The sequence below is a fragment of the Pyricularia pennisetigena genome, chromosome 2 (assembly GCF_004337985.1).
Source record: "Pyricularia pennisetigena strain Br36 chromosome 2, whole genome shotgun sequence".
Lineage (NCBI taxonomy): Eukaryota > Fungi > Ascomycota > Sordariomycetes > Magnaporthales > Pyriculariaceae > Pyricularia > Pyricularia pennisetigena.
The window spans coordinates 4,473,676-4,496,840 of NC_043741.1; the positions used below are offsets into that span (position 1 = coordinate 4,473,676).

General features: G+C 52.5%; 5 protein-coding genes across 5 annotated transcripts; 3 read left to right on the forward strand and 2 right to left on the reverse strand.

Moving 5' to 3' along the window:
* Nucleotides 1-726: 726 nt before the first annotated feature.
* On the forward strand, nucleotides 727-4,205 carry PpBr36_01253 (uncharacterized protein; the record flags this gene model as incomplete). Its single annotated transcript, XM_029888441.1, has 4 exons — nucleotides 727-751; nucleotides 801-1,740; nucleotides 1,839-1,935; nucleotides 2,157-4,205. 4 exons carry the CDS (start codon nucleotides 727-729, stop codon nucleotides 4,203-4,205), a joined length of 3,111 nt encoding a protein of 1,036 aa, XP_029751472.1.
* Nucleotides 3,481-4,188, reverse strand: PpBr36_01254 (uncharacterized protein; the record flags this gene model as incomplete). Its single annotated transcript, XM_029888442.1, has 2 exons — nucleotides 3,481-3,666; nucleotides 3,841-4,188. 2 exons carry the CDS (start codon nucleotides 4,186-4,188, stop codon nucleotides 3,481-3,483), a joined length of 534 nt encoding a protein of 177 aa, XP_029751465.1.
* Nucleotides 4,206-5,433: 1,228 nt separating the features above from the next.
* PpBr36_01255 (uncharacterized protein) lies at nucleotides 5,434-7,637 on the reverse strand (the record flags this gene model as incomplete). The annotated part of the gene is made up of 5 exons (XM_029888443.1): nucleotides 5,434-5,922; nucleotides 6,000-7,052; nucleotides 7,153-7,240; nucleotides 7,433-7,450; nucleotides 7,546-7,637. The coding sequence occupies 5 exons, from the start codon at nucleotides 7,635-7,637 to the stop codon at nucleotides 5,434-5,436; spliced, it is 1,740 nt and encodes a 579-aa protein (XP_029751466.1).
* Nucleotides 7,638-8,597: 960 nt separating this feature from the next.
* Nucleotides 8,598-18,761, forward strand: PpBr36_01256 (uncharacterized protein; the record flags this gene model as incomplete). The annotated part of the gene is made up of 3 exons (XM_029888444.1): nucleotides 8,598-8,629; nucleotides 8,713-8,748; nucleotides 8,828-18,761. 3 exons carry the CDS (start codon nucleotides 8,598-8,600, stop codon nucleotides 18,759-18,761), a joined length of 10,002 nt encoding a protein of 3,333 aa, XP_029751467.1.
* Nucleotides 18,762-20,098: 1,337 nt separating this feature from the next.
* PpBr36_01257 (uncharacterized protein) lies at nucleotides 20,099-23,129 on the forward strand (the record flags this gene model as incomplete). The annotated part of the gene is made up of 5 exons (XM_029888445.1): nucleotides 20,099-20,106; nucleotides 20,275-20,295; nucleotides 20,439-21,150; nucleotides 21,253-23,028; nucleotides 23,112-23,129. 5 exons carry the CDS (start codon nucleotides 20,099-20,101, stop codon nucleotides 23,127-23,129), a joined length of 2,535 nt encoding a protein of 844 aa, XP_029751468.1.
* Nucleotides 23,130-23,165: the final 36 nt, after the last annotated feature.

The following is a 23,165-nucleotide window of genomic DNA, read 5'->3' on the forward strand; positions in this document are numbered from 1 at the left end:
TGATTTCTCTCTTTGGTAGAGCATCACGATGTCTTTGGTTCTTGGGCATCCGGACAGGTGATTAAAGAAAATCATAATCATGAGGAACTAAATAAACCGAGGCAAAAAGTAACAGGAAGTAGTAACGTGGTCTAAGTACACTACTACTGACTGGCGTACCATCAAATACATGTACCCGCCACTACCTTTGTACTGCACCTTCCTTACTTTACGTAACTATCTATCTGCCAATTCCCCACGTCGCAATCGGGTCGCACTTGGGTCGGCTCCCTGCTCTTTTCTCTCTTAAACTCCAGTTTCAACGATTAAAAAACAAAAACAGAAAAACAAATAGCTTTTCCTGTTACATAGTGCAGGCGCCCGTCCCACGCTGCCGCCCAATCTTACGTGTCTTCTGCCGTTTGTCTCATTCTACAAACGCAGTGTTTTTGGGCCTTTTTTTTTTTTTTTTTTTTTTTTTTTTAATCGATTCTAGCAACGTGCGGTAGGAATGGAAGGTGGCTCCCGAAGCTACCAGCCCAATTTAGTCGAACTAGCACCAGACTACTGTACATAGACATGGATGCTAGACTACTCTAGCTCATAGTCAATTTAACCTGCCGACACACAATTGGGGTGAATGCGCCTCGACTGGGGCTGCAGCATAGGTAGCTCTCATTCACCCACACTGCATTGGCGGATCATGCACAAAGCTGCATCTCGACCCAATTAGCTTCGAGTGCCTCTATGCAGCTTAGCACAGGTTCAGCCAGTCAGGCAACTCCAGCTGTCAAACGACCTGTCGAGTTGACCAGCCAAAGTGGGTGAGGGTGGTGGGAGCCTTTCCGCCTTTGGCCCCTCGCAGCGACAACAAACAGATACGGCCGCCAACTCCCGCATCACTGAAATCGAATCGCCCTCTCAGGGCCAACCATGGGCACCTATGGCGACCGCCGCCGCACACGAAGCAGACAGAGGCTTTCACCTTAGCCAAGCGAGAGGGCATAGGCCACCCGCTGATTTCCGTGTGCCCGATTACAGTGGCCATCACCGTCACGGCCTGTCGTCAAGCCGGCCCTACCGCGCTGATTGGGGAGAGATGGATGGCCCGATTTTCGACCGCCAGCCTCGCCCGCTCATGGGGGAGGAACCTATCCATAGCTCAGATCTCGCTTTGGTTCCTTCTCCTCGTCGTCGACACCAACGAAGCTCTCGGACATCGCTTCATCACCAGCCGGCAATGTACAGCGCGCGCCCTCCGGAAACGCACGTTCCCAGCTTGACGAGGTCCTCTACGGCACCGCACTCGCAGCGGAAGTCTTATTACGAGGATGATCTGTCCAGACCAGACAGTCGCCGGAGCGGCTCGCGGCGCGACACAAGCCCTCGCTCGCATCCCTACCAATCAGCGCCTGGGTCCCCGGCGACATCGCTCACCGATCCTGACAGCGACAGTGATGACTCCACCTGCTCAAGAGGCCATTACGAAAGGCGCCAGCATGGCGCACGTTCCAGGGATGCTTTGCCTGACCGGTACCAGTCTAACAGGAGACAGAGACGCCATCTCAACCATGACGACGTAATACTAGAGGAGGACGATGATCGTAGATCGGGGCATGCCGCTTCTCTCTCAAGACGACAGACGCAGCCCGTGGCCGGATCGTTTTCGCATGGGAGAGACCGCCATTACACGACTCATCGGAACCAAAGACCGACTCCTGAATTTGACGAAGAGCTTGCTTCTAGCCCAGAGTCTAGAAGGTACGGGCAAAAGTCCACATCCTTAGCAGACACCCCAAATCCCAGCCTCTCAATTTCAACCCAGGAAAAGGAAGATGCTGACAGTTTAGGTTTGATAGGAGACATCACCATTCTAGCCAGTCTCACATGTCACAGCCACCAAGACCAGTTTATGTCACAGACGGCTCTGACACAGGGTCTTCCCTTTCAAGAAGTGTAAGAATTTGACCTGATTTGACTTTGGGCGTCTTTGATTATGTTGCTATGGAGAAGTGACACCCCCCATGTTTTTGTAAGTCATCCAGTCTTCCGCTTTCGGCCGAGCCCCTCACTGCTTATAACACGAGACTAATGAATGATTTAATCCAGCAGCCTTTGCATCTTGGGCGAGTCTCTACTCGATTGGGTTGAACACTGAGCTGACTGGAGACTTTTAGATTGTGGACAATGGCCCACCTAAGCACTGCGGCAAGAGAATTAAGCCTGATGATGTGCACCATACGGAGGAGGGACACAAGTATGGCATCTGTGGCCACTGCAGGACAAGGGTCTGCTATATGTGTGGAACCAAGTGGAAGAGTTGCGATTGTCCTCCAGTGCCTCGGAGAGGAGAGTATGGCTACTTGGCAGCAGAGCGGGACGAAAATCCTCCCACATCATCGTCTCATCAGATAAAGAGATCTGGCATCAGGAACACGGAGTATTGCCAACAGCCTAGCGGGATTTATTCGCCCCCAGAATCACCAACTTGCGAGAAATCTACACGCTCAACCCTCGACTCTTATGGCTCCCCTGGATCTCGCGATAGCCGTGCATACCACGAGCGCCAGCAGCTTGGGTCACGAGTCACTGCCAAAGACCATGAAGATGATCATCTGATAAGGTCGATGCATGAAAGGCAAGGTGAAGACCTCGAGCGTAGGCTACGGGGCTTACCTTGTCCGGAAGGGACGACTGACAAATACTACGCTGACGAAGCATCAGAAGCGATGCAATCGCCGCAGTCTACAGCACTGACGCACTCTCGTCTCGGGGCTATGGTACCTGTCGCCGCTCCGCTACCACCGCAGAATCACTCTGATTCCGATTTTTATGCTTTGGGTCCGGTGTACAGCAACAATTCATGTGCCCACCCAGTACCGCCTCCCGCTGTACCCATGGCTCCGCCCCCGAACGACTACCATGACGCATCTCCGCCGCGATCGAATCATAGGGCACCCATGTCTCCCGCATTTGATTCAGTGCCTTATCCACAAAATTATCCTTCATCGCAGCCTCCCTTGCACCTGGACGAACCAATGTACGCACACTCGTACCCGCCGGCCCCAGTGCCACCTCAGGTTCAAGCGTCACCGCGATGTCCGCCTGAACCTCAGGCAGATCCGCACTGGCAATACGACGCTCCGAGGTCTCGGCAACGAGAGCACTCGTCTCCCGCGTCGTATTCACGTTCTTTACCTCAACCCTCAAGTGTCGTTCCGCCTCCGGTGCCCATGCCACCGCCCGCCGTGCCCATTGCGCCTTCGGCATCTGCCAGAATGCCAGAGCTGCCTGAACACCACCTTGTACGAGCAACTCAGGCTCCACACGCGGCTCCTTCCCCTCCCCCGGAATCTGAGAGACACAGTCGGCACGGCGATTATGTGTCGAGTGTTAACAAGGCGCGAACGAGGCGATCATCTGTGGAAAGGCGCATGGCTGACCGCTTCAATCCGGAACTCCGGCATAACTATGATTTGACTCCACCTTACGCCCTTGCCTCTACCGTGCCTCTGGTTGTTCACCCGGGACCTCTATTGCATGGAACTGCGCCTCCTCCATCGATAGTTTCACTACATCATGCTCCGGCACCCATGCATCCTCATGTGCCATTGGCATCCCCTGCCCATCAACACCAGCACACTCCTCCTCGCTCGCAACATCCACCCATGTATCCTTACGCCTCACCTGTGATTCCAGTTGCCATACCACTGCACCAGAGGCCATCGGTTCCTATGATGCCACATATGCCCCTGGGTCCTGTGCCACACCAAGCGATTCCCGTCACCCCGGGTCCCCCCTTTGCAAGTATGCCGCGGAGGCATACTATGGACGATGAAATTTTCGGCAGCAATAACTCACGTAGCACCCGATCCTCAGACCTGGGACAGTCTGGAGGTCCTGGCCGGCGGAGCCGCCGCCATGCAGAAAGCGACGACAAGCACGGTGCGAATGGTGGTGAAAGCCATTCGCCCAGCAGAAGCAGTAGCCGTAGGCGCCAGCGGCAAAAGAGCGAATCTTTGTCGACGCCCACATCATCCAGACGCCATCATCATAACGAAGCCCCTTACCGTGAAGACGAACAGGAGAAGCCGTCGGACTCGAGTCTCGCAGGGCTTTCGGGCTCCGGTCGAGGCATGAACCGCGTCTATGAGTGGAACAAGCACGTTGTGATGGGCAGTCCGCCTGAGCCGTCGGCTGCTCCTCCATCCTCGGTGGGATCTTGAAGCAACAATTGGGCTTTGCTGTCGGAAAAGAGCGAGTGACGATCTTTTAAAGGCAGTTTGCCAGAGTATTTGTCGGCATCAGCAACCACACATACTCTATTCTTTTTTCTTTTCTTTTTTTTTCTTTTTAATACGAAGATTTGTCTTAAAACAATGAATTATGCCATATCATGTTTTCATAAGTTTCTCGATTTTTTATTTTATTTTTGATTTTTGATTTTGTTTTTGGTCGTGTAGTCGCTTTTGTTCGTGCTGACACCACGTCATGATGGGATGAATTTCCTGTGAACCTCTTTGTTCGATTGAATACATACGAGCGAATAATATGACCGGCCAAAACTCTTAGGCCCGTTTCTGGTAGTCTACCTAACCAAATCTAATCATCAGGCCAAATACTGGCTCCGGCATGCGCTGAATTGTCTATCAGAGCAGAATTTGTTCAGAAACATAGACCCACGTCGGGTCTCATTTCCAAGCTACTGCGAAAAGTTAAGGACTATAGGTGTTTGATACCATATCAACATCCCGCTCATCGTCCGCAAGCTGGATCTTGAAAGGCCCAAGTCTTATTGCCATGAATAGTAGGCCAGCTTGTTAGCGGCTGCAGTTTGGTGTCCTCTTTATTACAGAATATTTTAGCATCCCTCTGATTTCTGGACGGTAACATGTCTGTTGTTTTCCTTTTCCTTCCTTCTGCTCGAAGCAAAGGCGCAACATTGAGCGTCTTACAAACCTGCTCAGTCGCAAAAAAAGCACGAAGGGGGAGGCGGCTCTTAATTTTTTTTTCTCTCTTTTCTAGCGTCTCTTTTCGGGCAAGTATTGCCCCAAAACTAGCTCGGTAGATTTTATTAACCACACTTTCGTCCAAAGTACAGATGCAAAAGGGATGAACAGGACAGTACTGAGCTCGATGATGGCCAGCAGGCAGCTTCTTTGAAATTCGCACGGTCCAATCGCTTGCCGGAGAAGGTGGTCCGAACTTTAAACAAGATACAACGAACGAGGTATGCTTCTGCGGACTAAGTTTTCCGGACGATGGGGACACACATGTATATATCCGACGCGTAGTTTTGCCCTCTGGCTCCTTGTGATGGCCATCCAAAAAGAGATCAAAAAGCAACAAGTTTCTTAAAAAAGATGTGCCAATAGGCGGGTATCTATGCTCAATATGAAACGAGTCTGATGACCGATTTAAAAACACACGCGTGCTACTTCTCTTGATAACATCTCATAGGTGGGTCTCTCTGCCAGGCTCGTCATTGCCTCCCCACACGTTTCGCATATCTTCCTCATCAATATCGTACTTTGGGGAAATTACAGCAGGTTCAGACTCGTGCTCCCAATGGTTAGATTCGCTCTGTGGGGCGACGGAGTTTGTGTTGTTTTCATCCGTCATTGACATTTTGGAAACGTCGAAATCGACTTCTGAAAGATCCGGCTTGGCCTGGGACTCGACGGCAGGCTGAGGTGTTTCCCGTGGCGGCGTGGAACGTCCCGAGTGGGCCGTTGCGCGCGACTTACCCTTGCCCTTGCCCTTTGATTTCTTAGCCACAACAGTGCCCTCAGAGTCTTGCCTTTGATCCCTCTGCTTTGGCCCAGAGCCATTGACAGATAACGATGAGGGAGCTGGCAAAGATGCCCTAGAGCGGCCGGACTGCGGGCTAGGTCGTGGAGTTTCCCATGGCTTTCGGGGCACGTTTGCAATGATTACAGGGTACTGATTCCGGAGTTAGCCAATCTTTACTCAATGAGCCCTGAACAGCGACAAGGTCTGATGGCATGTGTGGGACTCACATTCCAGTCCCCATACTCGAGCTTCCTCGCCTTATCGTAGAGAAGCTCCTCTTCAGGGTCCAGTTTATCATCTCCTATAATGCTTGTATCCTCATGGACGTTGCTAGAGCTGCTGGTACGGCTGGGCCCCCCAGGAGAGTCAGACCGGCCACCACCATTGCCGTTTTTACCGCCAAGTAGCGGCGTGTAAGGGTTGACATCCGAGGTGATCTCTCCAGGGCTGGGAATCCAATATTTGCCCTTTCCTCCACGCTCATATCGCATGCCAGCCTTCACTCGTGCCAGTCGTGACTTGGAAGACTCATGCGCCATGATTTTGTCACGCGAGTCGAAGCCACGATATCCGTACTTGTCCCCCTTGAAAGTCTCCTTGGAGTCTTCGATGAGGTCGCGTATGCCGAAGGAGTCTCGAAGCGCAAATTTGACGGGCATTCGGGCCTCCTCAACAGCATCGTTGGCGAAGTCGTGCCACGAAAAGGCGTACCAATGAGCGATCGCAAAAATAGGCATCTCGATACAGATGAGAAAGTCCTGGATCGCCGCGGCGAGGTTGTCGGGGGAGTACCCCTCCACCTTGTCCGTAATAGCACCTAACCATACAAGGATGGAGAGGAAGAAGCCTTGCCAATATGAGGCAAAAATGATGAGTTTGATACAGAGGAACTTGGGCACCGGGCGGAAGGGCTTGAGATCGTCGTGCATACACACCCAGAAGAGAGCCAAGCAGTAAAGACAGATGGTCATGCTGACGTTGTAGACCAGCCCGCTCCAGAAATAGCCCGAGTCAACACCCAGGTATCCCTCTTTGTAGGTGCCCGTTGCCTTCATTATGACGGCTGCCAGGGCGAGTGTAGGCTTCAGCCATGCGTATTGTAGGATTCCGCGCTTGATGGCCAGGAACGAATAGGGATCCGATATGTCGACGCGTGACATAACATAGTTCATGGGCCACAGATGTTCGACTGGCTCGCGTCCATGGGTCATAATGATGAGAGCTCGTTCGCCGCCCAGGTAGTTGATCAAAAGCTGGAAGAAGGTATAGATCGTGAAAGCCTGTGGGTTGCCACCCATTGTTAACTGTCAGCATTTTCGTACGATGGAAAGAGTGCGGTCACCAAAAAAGCTCAGGTCTCTAGAGTTTGTTTGTACACACCTCGTACACATCGCGAATCGGGTCAACAAAGGCAGCTGTTTTGAGAGAGATCATGCTGAGCCATGATGCTATGGAATATAGCGGCACCCTAGACCACGCGAACAACCGCGGCAAGAGTCAGTAAGGGTCATCCTGAGCCGCCGGGACGAGGAACGGAGGGTAGCATTTACATGAGTAGAATGCGCACTACATATCGTTGTAGCAGGGGCTTGCGGTAGTTTTTTCTGCGGAAAGTTAGTCGTCGAACTGGGACCACACGATGGGGTCATGCAATACGCACGTCTGGAAGAAAATTGAGCTGTGGAAAGAGGCAGTCACCGATTGAATCGGGGTGTCTTGGTCAGCTTAGTTCGCACAACAAAAGGAAGAGTTTCGAATCGACGCTTTGCTTACATGACCGACAAAATAGTGGCGACAAGCGACGATACACCGGCTACCGCGGTGAGGGCGCTTGCAAGCTTCTCACCCGTACCTCCGGCAGGCATTTCTGTCAGAGTGTTTGCTCCAAGGGAGCGACAGAAAATCGAAAGGCTATATCAATGTCAGAGAACAGCTCATGCTTCTCTGAAGGAGCTGTACTCCAGGTGGAAATGAAAACCTGGCCAGAGGTTGTTGCGCAGGATAAAAACAAAAAAAAAAAAAAAGAGCAAAGTTCGGAGTTATGATGAGGTTTAGGCAGTTTAGAAGCATCACCAAGTGACGCGCTCCGACTGATGCCGGAGAGATGGAGTAATGCACCTTACCTACGGCCAATGAACGGCTGTTGTGGGCATAAGCAAGTGAACTAATTAATCCCTGCAATGTTGGGGTGCAACACAGGCGGGGTGATCCCCTAGAGCCGTCATAAGCGCACGTGCCAGGAGTCTCCCTGTTGCCGCACGCCCCTAGCCGTTGGAATGATCCCCGTAAGCAAGCAAGCCTTTAGGCAATCAAATCAATTTGAATTGAATTCATTCGACGCGTGTCGCGAGGTGGATTTGACGATATATAGTCCCCAGTACCTACCAATCGAGATACCCTCAATTTAGACAGCACTTACCTTACCTCTACTACCTCATAACAGCTTAATTTGAAAGCCAAGCAACTAAATGAAGACTAAGGTACCTACCAAAGCTTAGTCTGGGTGCTTGCTACCAACTGGTACCTTGGACATCTACCGACCGCTACATTAGCTTCGCCAAACAAGCTCGCAGATCACCCCGGCCTGACCGACCAGTTTACCTCTCCGCCCGCATATGGATGATAGCTCCTACCCAAGATTATTCTCGGAACTCTATCTGACTCCGCTCCCCGCGTCAAGCACGTGAAGGTTCACATTCTCGACCGACTGGTGATGGACTCAACCATGGCAAGCTGCTTGCCCCGCTGAACAAACAGCTTGACGAGGAGCGGGAGCTGGTGCGAGCACGAAGGGACAACAGAAGCGCCGTGATATCTCGCTCAACATGGCTGGAGATATCAAAAATGGAGTTAATTGGTACGCCGTCTTGCTACAAATTCAATGTGCCGCTGGCCTGGAGCCGCATGAGCTGACCCATGGAATCATGTGTACCTTGTCAGGATCTTCCTCGTATGGATGATTATTGCTGCATTGTTGTGAGTCTGCAAATCCCTATTCCTTCTGTTATTCATCTCCCATTAGGTTACTGACAACCTCACGCGGTTCTTTCGTTAGGTCATCCTTCTTTGTCTTGTACTTCAACCGTGTCTTTGCTTCCATCGTGTCTTGGGCGCTGAGGACCTACTCATGGCACCAATATCGAGTCTATATCGATATACAAGCGCTCCAGGTCTCCCTCCTGGCAGGGCGAGTCTTCTTCACTGGCCTTCGGTACCACGGCGACAATGAAACAATACTCATACAGCACGGTTTTGTCACCTGGTCTTACTGGCTGCGGAGAGTCCGGTCTGTGAGCATTAGCAAGGAGTATGAAAACGAGAAACAGACAAATGGGAAGACATGTGCGGACGAGACTGGACGTCAGGGCGACGCCCGAGGTAATACTTCTCGATTGCCATGCCGAGTCAATGTCTCTCTTGTCGGCTTGGAGTGGTTCATTTACAATCGCAGCCCAGCATACGACTATGTCAAGCAACGCATGATGGAGGACGACGTTCTTGACAAGGCGGAGACGACTGGCTTACAGGAAAAAGAGGCTACATCAGAAAACCTCAGACAACGGCGCTCCCAGAACTCCCAGGGTCATACCGAGCCTCCAGGAACAGGCTCAACAGAAGCACGGCAGAGTTCCAAAGGTCGGCTGCTGCGGTCCAAGCTCAACCCAGCGACCCACGCCGGTCGGCAACGTCCTGGTAGTGTTCGCTCAAACTCGCCCGATGAACCCGTAGGTGATAAGGTCACGGCGGATGAGGAAATGCCAATGCTTCTACAGCTTCTCCCAATACATTTTCAGTGCGAGAAGGCTGCAATGGTGATCGGGAATGAAAACACGAAAGCCATCTTGGTGATGAAGACGGACAGTGTTGATGGCGAAATCGACGCTTGTGCGACCGATACCGTGGATCCGTACCGTCAACTTTTCAAAATGAAGTTCAAACGACCCACTGTTGACATGGTGGATAACGAGGATTTCAAGGAGGACCAGGCAGACAGGGCAGCTCGGGAAAGGCATGTAGCGCAACAATCTGAGCCAATACCAAAACAGTCTCTGTTCACTCGGCATAGGCGTAAGATCTATGGCACCTTACGGAACCATATGCCTTTCTTGCGGAAGTCTGTCGAGTCTTTTGCGGTTGATTATGAGAAGGGCGGTAGTGGTGACCGTGGAGGACCACCACTGGTTTCTCACATCCCCGGTATCAATCATTGGCAAGGCCTCTCTAGATACCTCGACCAGGATGATGACGACAGAAGTCGCTGGACGGGGTCCGAGTATGCCGCCATCAGTAACGTCGTCGACAGCACTGAGGCCAGCATGGTCGTTTATTGGGATGCGGTGGGGAAGGTTACCTGTCAACCTACGCACATCCCTGAGGGGACTGGAGAAGCGCATCATGATATAAACGGCGACCTGCCTCCTGCCTGGGGCATAAACATCTCCCTGAAAGGAGGCTCAGTCACATATGGTCCATGGGCCGATAGACAACGAGCGGATTTGCAGAGAGTATTTGCGCCTAGCCTTTGCAAGGATGCGGTCCCCGCCCGGCCGTTGCCTGAGGGCTCGTTTAGAGTTCCAACCAAATTCAAACTACTTATCGAGCTGGAAAATGACGTCGTCCTTCGGTTGCCACACCGGGAAGAGTCGAAGAATTGGCGGTGGAAGGGGCAAGACGGTCTGGTTGATGCACGTCGGTCGTTGGCTGGCAAACCAAAAGGTGGGCTTCGGTCCAAAAAGAAGGAAGCGGTTACCACAGTCCGTCAGCGACCGTATGGCTGGCTGGACGTCAAGATCGCAGCCAACGCCACCATCGCATTCGAGATGGACATGGTCGCCGGTGACACTGGATACGCGATGGATCTGCGCGTCGACCTCCCAGCAGCCGAGATTTCGACAAGTGTCAACCACCAGTTATTGTTACGGTCTGGACCACAGCGCATCGTCTGTGATTTGTCTACCCCTCTCAAATGGAATGCTCCTCGGCAATGGTTGTTTGACATAGACTGCCAAGGCCTCGAGTTGTTCATTCTCAGAGATCATATCTTCCTCCTCGTAGATCTCGTTGACGACTGGGCCAGCGGGCCCCCTGTCGATTACTTGGTCTTCACGCCCTTCAAGTACTGCCTCAACATCTCATTGCGTGATTTGAAACTATACCTCAACATCAACGATGCCAACATAATCAACAATCCCATCGACCTAGAAGACAATGCCTTCATCATACTGTCGAGTCCGCTCCTTGAAGCAAACACCTGCATCCCAATCGACAAATACAGGCCCCCTCGCAACGCGATACCCTTTGATGTTAAGACTGACTTGGCAACCGTTGCTTTGCACTTGCCGCCATGGAATACTCAAGCCCCCTTTTTGGCATCCAAGGAGATTGCGCAAGGAGAGAACCTGAGCATCAGTGGCGCTTATCATTACAACGCGACGACTTCGACAGCAAATACCGACACTTTGGTATTGGATCTGAGTGCCCAGTCTCCCTCGGCAAAATTGTACGGCTTCCTTGTACGCTACTTCCTGAAGCTCAAAGACAATTACTTTGGTGACGACATCCATTTCAAAACACTAGAAGAGTACCAGGAGATGCTACGGCTCAAGCAGACGAATCCCGAGGCCGAGCTTCGCAACAGGCCTCCTCCCAAGAAATCTAACGACTTTGATGTCATTTTGACAATCCGTGCAGACTACCCCAAGGTGATGCTGCCCGCTAATCTATATTCGACAGCGAAACATATCCAGATCGATACGGCTTGCCTATCCGCAGACCTACGTTTTACCAACTACTACATGGACCTCAGTCTTGATGTTGCGCCGCTCAGCTTGTCCCTTGGAAGTGAAGTCCAGGGTGCGGACACGCCACTGAGTTCTTCGACCAGCACGCAACTATTTGTGGATGGTGTCATGATATATGGGCACCGGTTATTCGGTCTACCACCTGTGGAGCCGACGTATCTGTGTAACTGGGACATCTCAGCTGGCGCGGTAACCGGCGAGTGTACGGCGGAATTTCTCGTGGCCCTGGCGAACGGAGGGAAAGCATTCATTTTCACTCTGGACGATGAAGAAAACGCCCTCATACCGGCGTCTGCTCTTGTTCTGTACGACGTAACCTTCCTCCGGGTTTTCGTACATTCTGTGCATATCTGGGTGCATGTGGAAGAAGCTGCGTTTCTACTATCGACCGATGCCATTGACATCAAGTTCAATGATTGGGCCAATACTCACTACTCGAGGCGTGCCAATATCAACATTCCCAACCTACAGTTCTCATGTGTCAATTCGGAGGCGCTTCTGCGCCACAGAACCAGACCACAACGAGTGGTCGCAGCCGACGCGGTTGTCAAGACTAGTGTCCATCTTGCCATTGTTGGACGGAAGTTCAACTTTACAGAAAACCGCAGACTGCAACAAGAGCTTCTACGACACGAGGATCAGCGCACCCGACGGACAGATTTTCTGCTGCTGCCGGAACTGCTTGGGCCACATGAACCGGCTATAGTAGATCCACCGGCTCAGCCATATCCCCCAGTGCCACAACCGACCAACAGAGAAGACATACAAGACCTGGGAGGCGACGTCTCCTCGTTCGACTCTGGACGTAGCTCACACGGGTTTCGCGGGCTCCGCCACAAGAGCTCTTTTCTTTCACTGGGAAGTTCAAGCGCGAGCAGCGTAGTTCGAGCTCGGAGCTCTAATCGGTCAAGTATGAGTTCAAGGTATCATCATCAGCTTCGGCCTCTATCAACACTTGATCCCCGACCGACTACAAGGACATCGCAGCGATCGAAACAGCGCCGAGAAATATCTGCGTCTACTCGCCATTCGGCTTTCTACAGTGCTACAGGCGATTACAATGACCGTCGCGAGGCTAATCACGATACAGTCGCCTTCTCGAGTCAATATTTTGCCCCTCATTTTCCGTTGAATAACGTGGTTGTAGACACGTCCGAAATTGATTTCCACAGCGGCGCGGCTGATGCAGAAGACGATTCAGGTGTGGAAACCACTGAGTTCAATCTGGGAGATATTGATCCTGATATGCTGAGCGAGGACCATACACATACGAGCATACTGTTGGAAACACCAGCTGGAGTGACAGTGCTTCTCAACGCAGCATCTGTGCGTTATATTGCTGCCTTGCTGGGTGCGATTCAGCTTTCTGAGCCAGAGGATATCCTAGATAACCTCCAGACGAGTTCGATAACCGGCATCTTAGATCTGCAAAAGGATCAGCTGAGCAAAGGGTCCATCAATGAAATTGTCTTAAGGATCCCGAGGGCAGATCTGCGCTTTGTCAATCCTTCCAACATGGACTCTCATATCTCATCATCAGAAGAGCAGGATCAATACGACTTTTCAGTGTCCAAACTAGCACTTGCTTTCCGCACTCAGAGCTCATGGACGGACGCTTTTGAGCCCGAATCGAGAGAGTCGCGGCATTCGTTTCATGCAAGGATTGGCTCAGCGGAAGTGTCTGCCTCGGAGAGGCCTAGCAATATTGATGATGTCCAATGCGCCGTGACGGTTCGAATCGAAAATGTCCTGGCTTCGATGGGATCCAGGGACGTCACCAACATTGACGCGGATTTTGGCCTCGTCCAAGCCAGTGCGGCGTCTGAAAAGATCGAATACATGGCGTCACTGATACACAGAACCAACATGCTCGCCAGCGACTTGGGCAAACTTCTCATGAAGACAATTCAGAAAGAGGGGCAGGTTGCGCAGTATCTCGTGTCCTCTCTTGCTCTCCAAGGACATTCCGCGCCAGATCCTGGCTTTTTAGTTCGACCATCGGCCACATTGAGATCTGCATCGCAACATGTCCGCACCTATGACTCTTGGAAATTGGCCATGCGCTTGCGTCAGATGTGGACGAAACTGGATCCACAAGCCAGAGAAGAGCTTCGCTTACAATGTATTGGGGGACAGCCCAAGATGCCAGCGGACGCTCGACAGCAAGCATTCTCGTATTTCCAACGATGGAGAAGTTGGGATCTGGATAACTTGAACCAGGCTATACTCATGAACAAGGTATTCGGTACACCAGAAGAAGCCCACTCGTCGGCCTCGGCGTCCACAGATGTGCCCCTGATGGCAACCGTTCGCGTTCATCAAACTAGGCTTGCCATTGACCCCGGACCAAAGCAGAATGAGATTTTGCTGCTTGACCTTGCTGCTAAGCTTCATCGTGATGTTTCTGCCGTGGTACCGAGAACGGCGGGGGCCACTGAACCGATCCCCAGCACTTTACTGACGGTGCTTAACCTTTACTGCGGTACCGCCGCCGTCAATCTCAACTGGGATCTTTGCGAGTTAGCGGAAGATATTCTCAAGCTGTTCAGTCAAATGCAATCGGACACTGTGTCTGAGCCTTCATCTCACTCCGAAAAGAGTGAGCTAAGCAAGCCACCAAGCAGCAAGAAGACAGTCCAGGCCTTCCACGTCGTTCTAGAGGTTGAGCAAGGAAATGTTGCCATTGATACGATCAATTTGAACGCAAGATCATCAAGCCAAGGTCTCAAGGCATCTCTGCTGATGGGACATGGCCAGCGAGGCTCCTCTGATACCAACTTTATACTCAGCTGCGATACTATATCGTCTCGCCTTCGCAACCATGCGGAGCTGATTACCACCTTCCGACTTGTTCAACCTAGCGTCTTCGTTTCTCACGAACTCCATGCAACCGAAACTACCAACGAGCATACTATCAAAGCCACAGCCAGCAGCGACAAATGTTCATTGGCTATCAAGCAGGAGCCTATTGCACTTATGGAGGTCCTAGACACCTTGATCAAGGACGAAGTCAGTCAAATGTATCGACTGAAACATCTTGTTCCTACCACCTCGCCGCCAAAGTCTCCCGCACCGCCCTTGTCGCCTACCAAGAAGATTGCAGACAAACTATCAAGTTTTAGGGTCAATGTGGCCATGTTCCTGAACAAATATACTGTCAGCCTGCCGCTTCTTCGGTCTCTCACTTACAACATCAGTGGCGTTGTATCTCGTGCTGCTATAGCAGCAAATTCCGGAAGGGAGCTAATCTTCGACTTTGACGTCAAAGAAAACTCTCATGACATGCAGATCACCATCAATGACAGAGCACGGAGCATCTCGCTCCTCCAGATCCCTCCAACCAATGGCCGAATCACTAGTCTATTCGGCCAGGGAGACAACACAACCACCGTTTACGCATCAGTAGAGCTCATACAACTGGATGCTTCTGCTGTCTACAGCCTACTGTCCGCGCTGAATAGACCGGAGATATCTAGTACGCTCAACGAGATTCAAGAGCAGGTGCAAATCATCAAGGGCCATCTTGAGGAGATTTTCGAACCAGAAGACGGACTCGACAAAGATTTGGTAGATTCGGCCGGTCAGCCAAAGTCATCTCTCTTTATATACGCGATACATTTGACATTTGCGGGCCTGGAAGTGTTTGGAGATACACCACTCAAGTCTGCTCAGGAGCCAGTCGCTCGTCTGCTATTCGCTCTGGATAGCATCCATGTCGAAGTCGCCAACCGGGCAGATCAGCATACTCGCGTGCTGGAGAATCCTGAGATACATCTTAGTCTCCGCAAGGTCGCCTTGGAAATTAGAAAGGGCAGGCCTGGTGCCATGGCTGTGTGTGGAAGCGTTGCTTTCGGGGCTCTAGTGACAGCTACATCAAGAGTCCTAGACAACGGCACAGAAGAGCGAAACCTGAACGTGAAGAGCAACGGCTTCGAAGTCGTCTTGTCACCTGAGACTGTTTCCACGTTTGTGGATGCCGTCGGATATATGGGCGACAAGATCAAAGACCTGGACACGTCGCGAGAGCGTGAATACCTACGTAAACTTCGCCAGAACAGGCCAAAGATTGCCATCAATGACGAAGAAGAGGAAGATGAGTCGGACATAATCGAATCCTTCTTCTCATCCATGGTATATTCGTTTGAAATACGGGACATCAACGTATCCTGGCATGTTCTCGGATTACGCGAAGAGCCCACTCCTGGCAAGGACGACCTCGTGGTTTCGCTGCAAAGGATTGAGTTCGCCACTCGGACAAGAAACTCAGCCAGGCTGACCATTGAGAACCTCCAAGTACAAATGGCTTCCCCGACGGGGGACAGAAGAGTTCGTTCATCCAACTCGGCCCTGCTGCCCGAAGTCGTTTTCAGCGTAGCATACGTCTCGACCGCAGACGCACGGCGTCTAGCATTCCAGGCTGTTGGCAAATCGGTCGATATCCGCTTGACACCTGGTTTCATCATCCCGGCCGCAAACTTGGGCGATTCGATAGGGCTCTCTATCAAAAACATACGAGAAGCGTCCGAGAATTGGGTGCCACCACCAAATCAGCTTGATTCCATTGATGAAGCCAGTCCATCCCCCGATCCACCGCCTCGAGTTCGATCCATTTTGGGAAGCAAAAGACTGGAATCAATGCTGATTGATGCGGACTTTCAGGGTGCCGTCGTTCATGTCAGTGGAAAGAAGTCGGCAGATGAATGGGCAGGATATCAAAAGCAGAACCGTCCGAGCATGGGAACCAAGTACGGGCAACCTGCAGCCGACGAACCTACGGGAGGAAGTACTGAGCTTCGCACGCCTGGTCTTGCCCTCAAGGTTGAGTATCGCGACAATGGCAAAGAGGACCCGACACTTTACGCCGAGTTAAGAATCCAAGCTTCAAGCAACATACTATACCCTTCGGTTGTCCCACTGATTGTAGACATCACCAACAGCGTCAAAGAAGTGGTCAGTGACGATTCGGAAACCCAAGTGCAGACTCCAAAACCAAAGGTGAAACCCGATACCAAAGAGAAGCTCAGTCAGGAGGACAGCATCTTGCTGAGTGCGGATCCGACTGCGGCACTTGGACGCGTTAGGCTCAATCTCGGTTTGAGGATTTGCCGACAGGAGTTTTCACTCAGCTGTCAACCAATTGCTAGGGTTGCTGCTACGGCTAGCTTTGAAGACATATACTTCACCATCAACACTGTCCGGTCGGTGGAGCAGGGCAACTTCTTGGCAATATCGGGTGCCATGAGCAACATCCAAGCCTCTGTCCAGCATGTTTATTCACGCGAGTCAACCGGCAGCTTTGAGGTTGACTCTATGGTCCTCTCAATGATGAACAGCAAACATGTCAGCGGTATCAGCGGCGTGTCTGCGATTCTCAAAGTCAGCCCTATGAAAGTTGCAATCAATGCTAAACAACTCCAAGACTTTTTGCTGTTCCGAGAGATCTGGGTTCCTCGCGACCTTAAGAAAGCCGCCACCGAGACAACATCTACGGACACAGGATCTTCACCCGCCATGGCTAAGCTGACGACCGAGACCTCTCAGGGCCATTTGGTGCAGCGCTACCAACAGGTGGCAGCCACAACAGCATTCCCCTGGACTGCTACCATATCGATCAGTTCACTCGATATCAGCGTCGATCTCGGCCAGGCCATCGGTAAATCGGTCTTCTCTATCCATGAGTTCTGGATCTCGTCCAAAAAGACCTCGGACTGGGAGCAGAATCTCTGCCTAGGCTTCCAGCGAATCGGAATCGACAGTACCGGCCGCATGAGCGGCTTCGTGGCAATGCAGAACTTCAAGCTCCGCACCTCGATCCAGTGGCCTGAACGGGAGCAGGCGCTCAACGAGACACCACTGGTGCAGGCATCCATCAGCTTTAGTCAATTCCGAGCCAAGATTGCATTTGACTATCAAGCCTTTCTGGTGGCCGACATCACATCGATGGACTTCCTCATGTACAACGTCCGAAGAAGTCTTGAGGGCGGTGGAGACAGGCTAGTCGCGAGCTTCAACGGTGATGCGGTGCAAGCATTCGGAACCACCACATCGGCTGCACAGGGCGTGGCTCTGTATCAAGCATTCCAGAAGCTGGTGCAGGAGCGCAGGACAAATTTTGAGGCTTCAGTACGAGAGATTGAGAAGTTCACACGCCGTCGATCTTCAACGGTGCCAGAGGTCGTCAAGAGGCTCACCATACCTAAGAAGAAGGATGAGGATGGCCTTTCAAAGTCCCCCATCTCCCTGGATACTGATGTGGTGGTGACCTTGAAAGCACTAAACCTGGGCGTCTTCCCGTCGACCTTCTCGGATCATCAAGTTTTCAAAATGGAGGCGCTCAATGCACAAGCACGGTTCGCAGCCAGTGCTGGTGGCAGGGATCGCAGAATTCACAGCATGCTTGGCCTGACGCTCGGTCAGCTCCGGATCGGCCTGGCAGGTGTCAGACACGTGGAGGCGCCCAGGTCTGTCAACGAGCTTTCTGTTGATGATGTCGTTCTGAGCGCCACAGGATCTAGGGGTGGCACAATCCTCAAGGTTCCGAAGGTCGAGGCGGTGATGCAGACTTGGCAGGCTCCAGATTCACGACACATTGATTACATATTCAAGAGCGCATTCGAGGGCAAGGTTGAGGTCGGTTGGAACTACAGCCGAATCAGTTACATCCGTGGTATGTGGGCCAATCACTCAAAGACGCTAGCGCTGGCCTCGGGTAAGGAGCTCGCCCTACCGGCAATCAAAGTGACGGGCATCCCGGGTCAGGCGGACGAGGACAAGAAGGAGAGCGCCACAGCCCGAGGCGGGAGCGCGTCATCGGCAGCCTCGGAGATTGCGACTGCAATGAAGAGCGCTGCCGGGAGCGCCGTGGCGGCCGCAGCGGGCAAACCACAGGACATGGCGGAGAGCCAGGATCAGACACGGAGCCGCAGCGGGAGCGGGAGCAGTCAGACCAACAAGATCACGGCCGAGGTCCATGTGCCTCAGAGCAAGTATGACTACACGCCACTGGAGCCGCCGATCATCGAGACGCCGCAGCTGAGAGACATGGGCGAGGCGACGCCGCCGCTCGAATGGATTGGGCTCCACCGCGACAGATTACCGAACTTGACGCATCAGATAGTCATTGTTTCGCTGCTAGAGCTGGCTGGGGAGGTGGAAGACGCATACAAGAAGATCCTGGGATCTTCGTAGGGGGCTAGCTATGGGCCAAGCCAGTTTTTTGCTATCTTTCCTTCTCACGTTACCTGTTTTGGCATTATAAGCATATGTTTCGAGGCGTCTTTGTTGGGATTCAGATACCAAATAATTACATATCATATATAAATGATGTTGTGGTAGAGACTATTATTAATTGTTGTGTGTTGTTGCTTTTTACACATGGCTTCAAGTGTAGTGCGTAGGTTATTTGCCCAGGTAGCGGGCAGGTCTGAGATGAACGGAATAAATTGTCTGGATCATGATGCTGGCCACCCACTTTCCAGCCTACAGTAGTTAGCGTCTGATCTGATGTCCTGATTCTGCTGGCTAGCTCTCCGGAAGCCCCGGGCAACTTGACAGCAGTTCTCTACTAATGCAATTTTTGACTCGATGGGTTTATGAGTACCTAGGCCTTTTGACAGTAGTCACAAATATATGCCGTTGGAGCCCAAACGCCTGGTTGCGCCCGAGTCAAGTTTTGCTTCTTCATCGCACGTTCGTCAACTGTCCGGAGCGGGACACGTGCAGGGGCTTCGCATCACGTCACTCAGGGTTTGCTAACCCTCGATGCGGGTAGGGTGGATCCGAGCTGTGCTTGGTTGCTTGGCCAGTGAAGCTAAAATTCGGCGGGGCCTGGGCAACGCAAGAAAAAAAAAAAAAAAGAAAAAGAAAAAGAAAGGCGGGGTTGAAAGCTTCCAAAACAAGAACGCATGGGTTTGGGCGCAAATGAGGGGTCAAACAGACTGCGGGTTCGCAACAAGCCATGCTGCAGGCTCGCGGATGTCAAAGTTTAGGTTTCACGTCGTCACTGCTTTTTGCCATTGGCATCCTACGCACATCACAATGGAGGGCTACCTATGACTGTTTTTTTTTTCTTCTTCTTCTGGTCCTTTGGTAATAATTCCCTGAAAGTATATTCTTCCCGGGGAATAGGAATGGGCATTGTTGCCAGCTAGGACCATGCATGCTTCCCCCCCAAGTAGATAGCTATTTTAAGGGGCCGTTCACAGTAGAAAAGTCCTCTTTTTTTCTCTCCCGTCCTATGTTTATTTCTCCTCCAGATTAAGTGGACATGCAGATTCCGTCTTTCTCTCTCTCCTGAGCAGCCCCGTTTGATCTTGTCGCCACTTTTTTGTCAGCAAGTAAACCGGAGCGTAGACCTCGACCCCGCTGCAGCAGACGCACGCCGGTAGACAATAAAATTTTCTCCCGCCTCCTACTGCCCCGCTCAGCACTTCGTTCCCTTCTCTCTTCCACACCTCCCGTTGAACGGCCAAAACAACAAAGAACCATTATCTTGACGTCGAGGACGTCAAGCCAATACCGCCAAGATGGTCAAGTAAGTCATAGAGTCTATCTGCAATTACTGTGCAAGTTGCAAAGGATCCAGATACAAAAACCCCGCGTTTGGGCGACATGGACGTCCCGCTATCGCATCATGTCGCCCTCGCTGGTTGCTGGACAAGCCGTCAGGAACTAGATGGCTAACGCATCATTTTACAAACAGTTTCACGATCGACGAGATTCGGTAAGTACTTTCCATGGTTGTCTAGCGGACAACTTGCCCTCACACATCCCCCGATGGTTTGGTGATTTCGAGAATGCGCTGTCCTCGAGGGTTGAAGCAAGATTGGGTTGTTTCTAATACGAGTGGCTTTTGTTTCACAACAGGGCCTTGATGGACAAGCCCACAAATGTGAGGAACATGTCCGTCATCGCCCACGTCGACCACGGCAAGTCGACCCTCACCGATTCCCTGCTTGCCAAGGCCGGTATCATCTCGACCGCAAAGGCTGGAGACCAGCGCGCAACAGACACGCGAGCGGACGAGCAGGAACGTGGTATCACCATCAAGTCAACAGCCATTTCTTTGTACGGCAACCTGCCCAGCGAGGATGATCTTAAGGACATCGTCGGCCAGAAGGTTGATGGCAAGGACTTTTTGATCAACCTGATCGACTCGCCCGGTCACGTTGATTTCTCATCCGAGGTCACTGCTGCCCTCCGTGTCACCGACGGTGCTCTCGTCGTCGTCGACACCGTCGAGGGTGTGTGTGTGCAGACCGAGACTGTGCTTCGTCAGGCTCTTGGTGAGCGCATCAAGCCCGTCATCATTATCAACAAGGTCGACCGTGCTCTGCTCGAGCTCCAGGTCAGCAAGGAGGACCTTTACCAGTCTTTCTCGCGTACCATCGAGTCCGTCAACGTCATCATCTCGACTTACTTTGACAAGTCCCTGGGTGACGTCCAGGTCTACCCCTACAAGGGTACCGTCGCTTTCGGTTCCGGTCTGCACGGCTGGGCCTTCACTGTCCGCCAGTTCGCCGTCAGGTACGCCAAGAAGTTTGGTGTCGACCGCAACAAGATGATGGAGCGTCTTTGGGTAAGTGGATAAAAACGAAAAATCCCCAAGCTCCACGCAATCCCTCTTTTTGGGCGTCGTCATCTTGGTTGCATGATACTGATTTCCTTTTTCTTTGCGCAGGGCGACAACTACTTCAACCCCGCCACCAAGAAGTGGACCACCAAGTCGGAGCACGATGGCAAGCAGCTCGAGCGTGCCTTCAACCAGTTCATTCTGGACCCCATCTTCCGTATCTTCAAGGCCGTCATGAACTTCAAGAGGGACGAGGTCGACCAGCTCCTTGCCAAGCTTGAGCTCAAGCTTCCCAGTGAGGACAAGGAGAAGGAGGGCAAGCAGCTGCTCAAGGCTGTCATGCGTACTTTCCTGCCTGCTGCCGACTCCCTGTTGGAGATGATGATTCTCCACCTTCCCTCGCCCGTTACCGCCCAGCGGTACCGTGTCGAGACCCTGTACGAGGGTCCCCCTGATGACGCTGCTGCCATCGCCATCCGCGACTGTGACCCCAAGGGTCCCCTCATGCTTTACGTCTCCAAGATGGTGCCGACCTCCGACAAGGGTCGTTTCTACGCCTTCGGTCGTGTCTTCGCCGGTACCGTCCGCTCCGGCCTGAAGGTCCGCATCCAGGGCCCCAACTACACCCCCGGCAAGAAGGAGGACCTTTTCATCAAGGCCGTCCAGCGTACCGTGCTCATGATGGGTGGCAAGGTCGAGCCCATCGATGACATGCCTGCCGGTAACATTGTCGGTCTGGTCGGTATCGACCAGTTCCTGCTCAAGTCGGGTACCCTTACCACCGACGAGACTGCCCACAACCTCAAGGTCATGAAGTTCTCCGTCTCCCCCGTTGTGCAGCAGAGTGTCCAGGTCAAGAACGCCCAGGATCTGCCCAAGCTCGTTGAGGGTCTTAAGCGTCTGTCCAAGTCTGACCCCTGCGTCCTGACCATGACCAACGAGTCTGGTGAGCACATCGTCGCCGGTGCCGGTGAGCTGCACTTGGAGATTTGCTTGAAGGATCTTGAGGAGGACCACGCCGGTGTTCCCCTGATCATCTCGGACCCTGTCGTCCAGTACCGTGAGACCGTTTCGGCCAAGTCGAGCATGACTGCCCTGTCCAAGTCGCCCAACAAGCACAACCGTCTGTACATGAACGCCGAGCCCCTCAGTGAGGAGCTCGCCCAGCTCATCGACGACGGCAAGATCACCCCCCGTGACGACTTCAAGGCCCGTGCCCGTGTCCTCGCTGACGAGCACGGCTGGGACGTCACTGACGCCCGTAAGATCTGGACTTTCGGTCCCGACACCAACGGCCCCAACTTGCTGGTTGACCAGACCAAGGCCGTCCAGTACCTCAACGAAATCAAGGACTCCGTCGTCTCCGGTTTCCAGTGGGCCACCCGTGAGGGTGTCCTTGCTGAGGAGCCCATGCGTGGTATCCGCTTCAACATTCTGGATGTGACCCTGCACGCCGACGCCATCCACCGTGGTGCCGGTCAGCTCATGCCCACGACCCGCCGTGTCCTGTATGCCTCGACTCTTTTGGCCGAACCCGCTATCCTCGAGCCCGTCTTCTTGGTCGAGATCCAGGTTCCCGAGCAGGCCATGGGTGGTGTCTACGGTGTCCTTACCCGTCGTCGTGGTATGGTCTTCAACGAGGAGCAGCGCCCGGGTACTCCTCTGTTCACTATCAAGGCCTACCTCCCCGTCATGGAGTCTTTCGGTTTCAACGCCGATCTGCGCCAGGGTACCTCTGGCCAGGCCTTCCCCCAGTCCGTCTTCGACCACTGGCAGGTTCTGCAGGGTGGCTCTCCCCTCGACCCCACCTCCAAGACCGGTACCGTCATCCAGAACACCAGGAAGCGCAAGGGTCTCAAGCCCGAGGTTCCCGGTGTCGAGAACGTAAGTGGACTAATCTGTTTACAACTTGAACCACCTTGACTCGCGAGAGAATACACATATGCTAATTAGAATATTCAATGCAGTTCTACGACAAGTTGTAAACGGCTTTTGGCCAAGTTGGTATACCCGATCCTTGA